At 49.9% G+C, this 8,714-nt stretch overlaps 1 protein-coding gene across 1 annotated transcript in view; it reads left to right on the top strand.

Annotated features, from left to right (window-relative positions):
* The first annotated feature begins 1,489 nt into the window (after positions 1–1,489).
* LOC116100956 (scavenger receptor cysteine-rich domain-containing protein SCART1-like) overlaps positions 1,490–8,714 on the top strand; it is a 13,888-nt gene continuing 6,663 nt past the window's right edge. Inside the window, exons 1-7 of the mRNA XM_031384655.1 lie at positions 1,490–1,655; positions 3,334–3,666; positions 4,814–5,107; positions 5,874–6,182; positions 6,558–6,863; positions 6,985–7,302; positions 7,375–7,689. Of these exons, the coding sequence (XP_031240515.1) occupies positions 1,592–1,655; positions 3,334–3,666; positions 4,814–5,107; positions 5,874–6,182; positions 6,558–6,863; positions 6,985–7,302; positions 7,375–7,689 (1,939 nt within the window). The 5' untranslated portion in view covers positions 1,490–1,591. The remainder of the gene's footprint in view (positions 1,656–3,333; positions 3,667–4,813; positions 5,108–5,873; positions 6,183–6,557; positions 6,864–6,984; positions 7,303–7,374; positions 7,690–8,714) is intronic.

Raw genomic sequence — 8,714 nt, forward strand, 5'->3', positions numbered from 1 at the left:
GTGAGGTTTCCCCAGAATTTTAAAAATTAAAGTGTGTCTTGGTGCCTTTTGGATTTATTCCATTGAGGATTTGCTTACTGGATCTGTAAGCTTGTGCTTTCCACACATTTGAGGAGTTTCCAGCCATTATCACCTTCAGTGCTTCTGTAGACCCATGGTCTATCCTTTCCTTTCTGGACAAACATTCAAAGATAAGCAGTGGATCTCTTGCCCCACAGATCCCGGAGATTCAGTTTCTCTCTGTTCTTTAAACTGAGCAAATTTTGGCGACTGAGGTCATTCTGCTGATCTGTCGCTGAATTCTTCCACTTTGTTTTCGGCTACTTTACTTTTACTTCAATAACATCTATTTGTTGCTTTAAGTAATAGCTTTACTGAACTATAACTCTCATATAGCAAACATGTTATATATTTGTATATGTGTACTCTTCCAAGTACACAGTGTGGTAGACCTAACAACTATCTGTAGTAGCTTATTTTAGCATATGGTTACCGCTTCAGAAGGAAACCTTGTGCCTTTGGTGGTCACTTTCCATACCACCCTTCTGTGGTCCATTGTCTACCTGTTTGTGGTCATTTCCATCCCATTCTCCTGTGGTCTATTTGTGTTCAACAGTCTGCCCATTGTGTTGGTGAATTTGCCCATTTGTGGGTGATTCCTTTATCTGAAATGTCCAGAGTAGAATTCCTGAGCACCTTTTATTTAACTTTTGAAGAACCAACTTCATAGGATGAGTGGTTCTGAGACACCTTTACAGTGTTTTCCACAACTTTGCACTATGTGCCACACCAAATAAAGACAAGAGTCCAGATTTCACCACATCTTCACCTTGGTCCTCTGGTTATATCTTTTTTCACTGAGATTTTCTGTTTGCTTCCATTTGTTGTGAGAGAATTGACAATTGCAGAAGCATTTTCTACATGTCTGTCTTTAGGTCCTTGCAGAAGGTCCTGACATTTATCCTTGTGCTGTGACTTTCCTGGTTTTTCACAGGTTGGGTGGTTCTCTGCAGACCTCAGACATTTTGGTTTTTTGTTATGAGACTCTTGGAAGGCTTGGTGTGCTGTACTGTGCTGTGCTGCCCCTTCTGTGGTCTCTCTGAATCAACGACAGCATTCTTTCCAGAGCTCTTACATAGTTATCTGGTCTGCCTCATTCTCCTGCTCTGCTTGGAACTCTACAAATCCCCAAGGATGCCACCTGTGCAGCAGGAAATGTTTCTCGTGGGTACACTGTCTGTGCTGGTGATAGGTTCTGGGTGGGGTATGTAGACATAGGCCTTCACTCCACTCTGCTAAAGTCAGACGGGCCACCTGTCTGGTGATAGGGTCTGGGTGAGGCTCTCCTTTAGTGGTTATCAGTATGGGAGGAAACCACCCCAGCCCCTTGCCTATGTCTGGTGGTGCTCAGGACCAGCAAGGTCATTGGCTGCTCTGCTACAGACGGAGACGTAGAGCTGCTGATGTGCTGTGAAGAGGCTCTTGCTGTACTCATCGGACATGGATTAATGGTTCTCTTACATCTATAAAGTTGGCTCTGGGACAAGATCTCCTTTATCATTACAGTTGAAGCTCTGGACTCCATGCAGCCATGAGGACGACACTCTGGACTCTGAGTTTGGGGTCTCTTCTCACTCTCAGGGCAGCTCTCATTGGTAAGTTTTTTTGTTGCATATTTATATACATAACACTGAGGACGCAGTAGACCTTGGGTCTACTGGTATGAGACTCTCTAGCTATTACTAGCTGTCCCACTCAGCTTGAGGAAGGTTGGACTTTCCGGGGCCAGAGATCTGTGAGATGCAAAGGTCTTGACCCTTGAGGGTCTTCCTCTAATATCAAAAGTGTAGGTCCAGCCCAAGCATGAGTTCAGAGCCCAAATGCAGGGCTAAGCCTAAGCCTGGTCATGGGGAATCCAACACAGTTTCTGGTCCTTGTGACCCAGATGAACACCAAATGCCATGGTTCTTCTTTGTCCAATGTCTCTTGAGCTATGTTGGGGCCATAGGATAGTGGGAGAGCCTGGTAATTGAGCAATATTGAGTCTTACGGAGCTGCCACTCTAGGGTAGAGAATATGGAGGGGCTGACTGAAGGAAAGGCATGGGAGGTAGCAGTAAGTTCAGGCTGTGTGTGTGTGTTTGTGTGTGTGTGTGTGTGTGTGAGAGAGAGAGAGAGAGAGAGAGAGAGAGACAGAGAAAGAGAGAGAGAGAGAGAGAGAGAGAGAGAGAGAGAGAGAGAGAGAGAGAGAGAGAGAGAGAGAGAGAGAGAGAGAGAGAGAGAGAGATGGCAGGGCTTGTGGCTGGGGAGGAAAGCAGATTGTGGGCCCTTGAAGCTGGCTGAGAAAACTGTTCCCTCCCTGGTTGTCCAGGTGCCAAGAAAGGAGGTGACCATGGTGCTGAACTGAAGTTACCCAGTAGTAATGGGGCAGCTGTGGAGAGTGAGACAAACTGGGACTTGCGCATGGGGTTATATGTCCTAATGACTTGCCTTTATGCAAGAGGCAAGGCCAGAGCACACTACTTCCAAGGAGGAGCAGGGCAAGGAGGATGAGGAAGCTTGGGGGGACATAGTGATGGACAATCCAGAGGGAAGCTTCCCTCAGGTGGGAGAGAAATGTAAGAGGTCCCATCTTTCTTCTCCCACTGTCATATAAGACCCTTTACCAGTGGGTCTGGAGGTTGTCTCCCTTTACAGGTTGGAACCATATAGCTGCAGTCCTGGGGAAGTGCTTCTTCTGCACTAGCAGGGGTTAGGGGGATTGACAAAGGTGGAGCTGTGCAGACGTCTGGAAGCAATGCTGGGACAGGAGCACTAATGGATAGTGGTGTGCTGGCTGACCAGGCAGTCAGCGGCTGCACAGTGGAGACAAAAGTCAATAATGGAAATGGTGGTGTGCAGGGATTATCCAAGTGGACGTTGCCCACAATTCAGTGGGCGACCATGTGGGTGGGTTTGGGTGAGTAAGGAAGTCTTGTGGGGAGCTTGGAGGACAGGGTCTGAAGTGGAAGTGGGCCAATGGCATTTAGGAGAGGCATTGGGTAGGAGTCATTATGGCAGGACAAAGGTATTTTCTTTTCTTTTTTCTTTTTTTCTTTTTTTCTTTTTGTATTTTATTTTCATTCGAGGGCATCATCGCAACATTTGGGATTCAGAGCTGGAGGCAGTAAGAAGTATGTGGGGAGGTGTGAAACAGTGGTCTCATCTCTGTGTGACCACTGCCGGTCACTTTTCCAGTTGAGGACTTAAAGCAAGGCTTTAGAAATGAGACAGGATGAATGTAGTTGGTGGCTTCTGACTCCCAGACCATGGTTGGTTCTGTTCTTCTCACCAGGCACATCATCTGAAGGTGGCCAAGGCAATCTGAGGCTGGCACACAGACAGAGCATGTGTGACGGAGTGGTGCTGGTTCGACACCAAGGGGAATGGGGCCACCTGTGTAACCTGGAATGGACACTGGCAGAAGCCTCTGTGGTGTGTAGACAGCTGGGCTGTGGCCCTGCTGTGGGTGCTCCCAAATACGTACCCCTGCCTGGAGAGATGGTCCGGCCCTGGCTGCACAATGTATCCTGTTTGGGCAATGAGTCCTCTCTCTGGGAGTGTAGCCTTGGGGCATGGAGTCAGCGTGCTTGCCCCCATGAGTGGGTGGTGGTGGCTCTCTGTTCAAGTAAGTGGAGCTGGGGGCTGGAAAAGCTGGTGAGAGCCAGGAAATGAGGAAGCAGAGATTCCAGATGGGAGCTCTCAGACATTACTATCTCTCCTCTCTGGATTCCTCTAACTCTTCCAACAAATGCTTAAATGACAAGCACTGCTCTAGTGGCTGGTGACTTAGCCTTGAACAAACCTGACCAAACCTGCTTGATGAAGCATCTTCTTCCAGGGAGAGGTAAAGAGAACAAGGAGAGCAGAGTGAAGGCCATGGGTGGTTCCCTTTGATCTTGCAGTTGGCTCCAGGAACACAGTAAGCATGTACTAAAGTTTCCAATTAAATGCCCAGCAGGCAAATGCTTTCCCTTGGAAGCCGACTTTTCAGGCCATCAGCTATCTCAGTGAATTCATTTGGACCTCCCCAGGTGTCCTGGGGCTGGAGTAGGACCCCGTGTGATCTTGGAGCTTAGCACCTGTGTTATAGGCCTTATTAAAAAAATGCTTTAGCTGGATGGTGGTGGCACACGTCTTTAGAATCCCAGCACTTAGGAAGCAGAGGCAGGTGGATCTCTGATTTTGAGACCAACCCTGGTCCACAGAGTGAGTTCCAGGACAGCCAGGGCTACACAGAGAAAAACAAAACAAAATGCTTTAGGGGAAGGAGAGATGGCTTAGCAGTTAAGAGCAAGGACTGCTCTTGCAGTGGACCTGAATTTGAATCCCAGCATCCACACAGAGCATCTGACAACTGCCTATAAATCCAGCTCTAGGGGATCCAATGCCTCTGATATCCACAGGCACTTGTATTCACACAATTATACCTATACACAAGCACATACACACAATTAAAGATGATAAAAACAAAACTTTAATATTTGATTTAGACTTTTAAGAGGGTGACCACAGCCACTGGCCTGGATGAAGTCTGACTGATACCAGGTCCTTTTTCCCTGAAAAAGGCCAAGTCAGGGCCAGGTCTGATTTTTTGGAGAAGGCTAGACTGGTTTCAGTTGTTATTTCTTATAGGCTTCTGGGCCTAGAGTATGTGACAGGGAAAGATGAGCATTGTCACGCAGACAGATCTATCGTTCAGGCAAGTGCAGAGTCCATGTGGCTGTGTGGCTGATAGGTCCTCACCTTCTGTGACTTGGGCTTGTGCTCCCTAGATGGCACCTTCCGGGAGATCCGGCTGGTAAAGGGCCGCAGTCCCTGTGCAGGACTGCCCGAGATCAGAAATGTGAATGGGGTGGACCGCCTGTGTGGCCTGCATGTGGAGGAGGCCACAGTGTTCTGCCGTGAGCTGGAGTGTGGCCATGCGCTCCAGGCCTCCCGTCAAGATGTGGGTGTCAGTAAGTACATGACCTGTAAGGGCACCGAGCCCACCATCCGCAACTGCAGACTCAACAACAAGCTACGTGGTGGTTGCAACCTGCTGCTGGATGCAGAGGTCATCTGCTCAGGTAAGACTGCCATCTTACGATGCCAGGGATACCCAGAATGATGCCTGGATACCAAAGAGCTCAGGAGTGGGCCTTGGCTCTCATGGATGCTTCTCAAGCAACATGCTGCCTTAGAATAGATTAAGTTGAGAAGCTGAAGGAAAATCATAGTTTTGAACTCTGCATCTAAAGCTCTGGCGCCACTTGTGAGCTGGCAGGTGGCAGTGTGACCAGGTCTCATGTATCACTTCAACAGGGTGGGGTTGGGCCAGTGTGATATGCTAGCTAAGACCACTGGGAAGGGAGTCCTGACAGGGTGGGCCTACGGTATTTCATATGTGATTGCTTCATGGCCAGTTCATGTCTGTAAGGGTTGAGCACCAGTCTCTCCTAGTCCTAAAGTACACATGTGTAACACTGGCTGTCACAGCTGCTTGACTGTGTTCTAAGAGGTGGACAAGCCACCTATCATGGTGCCCACAAAGGGGTACTCATATGGCCTTGGTGAGGGGACTTGATATTGCTTCTGAGGGTGTGGGTGCCACTGTCTCAAACTGGCAGAAGTTGGGACAAGTGTGAGTGGCAGAACAGATGAGTCTGACCCCTACCTCTGAACCCTGACCTCTGAACCCTGACCTCTGGTTGCCAGTTTCTGCTGGTGTCAAAATACTGCTTGGGCAGAGGAATTTCCCTGCCTGTAGACTCTTGTGGTGTAAGATGACAGACAGTTCAGGGATACTACCCATGAGCACTGGCCTCCTGTCTTAGGGGATGTCTACCCTCACAGGACATGTGGAGACCCGGCTAGTGGGTGGAGAGCATTCCTGTGCTGGACGCCTGGAGGTTCTTCGGGGACTGACCTGGGGTACCATCTGCCATGCTGATCTGGACTTGCCCACAGCCCATGTGGTGTGTCGGGAGTTAGGGTGTGGCATGGCTGTGTCTACACTTGGGGGTGCTCAGTTTGGCCAGGGCTCGGGGCCTGTGTGGCTAGAAGCCTTCCGCTGTGTGGGGAATGAATCGCTGCTGTTCCACTGCCCTCGGGAGCCTGGTCACCACTGTGGCCATGACCAGGATGCTGCACTAACCTGCTCAGGTGAGTGCCATGCAGCTTCTGCAGGCAAAGTCCTTGCCTTTTCCGAATTCCTCCTGCTATGGCCCACATTAGATGGTTTTAAGCAGTGCCCATATGGGTATTTCTGGCCAGAAGAATGGCCATATTCGTTAAACTTGATTATGCTGGTTCAGGTAGGAGAGAATCTATGGAAAGGGTGCTGATTGCACAGGGATTTGTAGCCTGCTTTGGCCCCTCTGCAACTGGACAGAAGCAGGCTATTGATAATCAGGGTAGGTGAGGATCTGCAGGGAGAAGGGCTTTATCATGTTGTGCACAGAAGAAAAAAATCCATAGAAGTAGGGTTATGAACTGGGCCTCTGGGATGGGGCAGTTTTGACATGGCCTCTTCTGCAGAATTCCGGCTGGTCAACGGCAGCAGTGACTGTGAAGGCCGCGTGGAACTCCAAGTGCAAGGGGCCTGGGCACCCATCTGTGCTGCCAACTGGGACCTAGCAGATGCCATGGTCCTCTGTCACCAGCTCAACTGTGGCAACGCAGTATCCATACTTCCAGGAGGACATTTTGGTGATGGGGATGCCCCCATCTGGCCAGACGTTTTTCATTGTGTGGGGACAGAGGTTCATTTGCTTCATTGTCCAGCAAGCACCCTGGGGGCCCCCAGTTGTGTCCTGAGAAATACAGCTTCCACCATTTGTTCAGGTGAGTACAGGGGACAGTAGGATTGTGGAGAGGACAGTCAGTAGGGGTGGTGGGCAGTGGCTGAGAATGGGTGGGGTTGTCCCGTGTGGTAGTCCTTTTCTTCTGGGTCTGTTCGTACCAGGACTGCAAGACATCCTGCGGTTGAGAGATGGACAGAGCCACTGTGATGGCCGCGTAGAGATATCTCTCAATGGTTCCTGGGGTCGCGTATTGGATGACGCTTGGAACCTTCATGGTGCCAGCGTGGTGTGCCAGCAGCTAGGATGTGGAGAGGCACAGCGAGCCTATGATGCTCCAGCTCCTGGTTTCAGGACAACCCCTGTGGGGCTGAGCCAGGTGCGCTGCCTGGGCTCTGAGACTCACCTGATGCAGTGCAATGTTTCTACGTCTGTGCTGGTGCCTGCTGGGACCTTGCGTGATGCAGGAGTGGTGTGCTCCGGTGAGTGTGCAGTTTCCATTCCCACAGCCTCCCTGGTGATATCCAGTTAGGTCTGACTTGGTCTCTCTGCAGGGAGCCTGCGTGCGAGGCTGGCTGGGGGCCCAGGTCGATGTGCTGGGCGTGTGGAGGTATTCTATCAGGGCTCATGGGGCACGGTGTGTGATGATACCTGGGACCTTCAGGATGCACGAGTGGTCTGTAGGCAGCTGGACTGTGGCCACGCCCTCAGTGCTCCAGGGAATGCTCACTTTGGGGCAGGGACAGGACACATCTGGATGGATGAGCTGCACTGCTTGGGAAATGAGTCTTCGTTATGGAAGTGCCAGTCAGGAAGCTGGGGCCAGCATGACTGCAGACACAAGGAGGATGCTGGAGTGTTCTGCTCAGGTGGGTGCCGCCTCTGGACTAGCAGCTGAGTATCAAATGCATGACTTAGTGTTCACAGCTACCTTTCCAGCTCAAGAGAGAACTCTTCCTGCATTCCTACTCCGTGTAAACACACACACACACACACACACACACACACACACACACACACACTTTAAGTGAGCTTATAAAATATTTCCCTATGGCTTTTCAAACATCCTTAGTGGTTTTTGTCTCTCCTTTCTCCATCTCCCTATGTATTACCCTCTTCCCTCTCCTTAGTTAAGCTTCCCCATGCCCCTACTTCACAAACCCGTGTCCTATCCTTCTCTAGAAGAGTTCCCTCTGTCCCCACAACCCCTTTCTACTCTCCTGGCTTTCAGTTCCTTCAGGTTATATACTCCAGTCTAAAGATTCAGAGCTGAGATCCATAAAGAAGAGAGCATGTGACCTTTGCCTTTCTGGGTTTGAGTTTCACTCAGCAAAGCATTTCCAGTTCCAGTCATTGGCCTGTATATTCATGATTTCATTTTCCTTTACACTGTGCATATGCAATGAGCTTTCAGTATCCATGCATCAGCTGAAGGACATTTAATCAGGGTGGAGAATTCTCAAAACGCTAAATGTATATATCTACCATGTTGTCAGCAATGGCTGTCTACCCAAAGGAGCCAGTATTCGGCTACAGAGATACTTGCTTGGCAATGTTCACAGCCACTCTACCTACAATAGCTAGGAAATAAAAACAGCTCGAATTTCTCCTTTAAAGACTGGGTCTTTCTTTGTCATCCTGGCTGAGTTAGAACTCTTTATGTAGACCAGGCTGGTCTTGAACTCACAAGAATCTTCTTGCCCTACCTCTGCATCCTAAGTGCTTGAATTAAAGTCATGTGCCACCATATCCAACGGATAACTCCAATTCTTAATTTTGATTTTGTCTTACTGTGTACTAGAGAGCACAGGCTCCCCGCCCCCAGAGCACAGGCTCCCCCGCCCCCAGAGCACAGGCTCCCCCGCCCCCAGAGCACAGGCTTCCCGCCGCCCCC

Source organism: Mastomys coucha, unplaced genomic scaffold (genome assembly GCF_008632895.1).
Source record: "Mastomys coucha isolate ucsf_1 unplaced genomic scaffold, UCSF_Mcou_1 pScaffold21, whole genome shotgun sequence".
Taxonomy (NCBI): domain Eukaryota; kingdom Metazoa; phylum Chordata; class Mammalia; order Rodentia; family Muridae; genus Mastomys; species Mastomys coucha.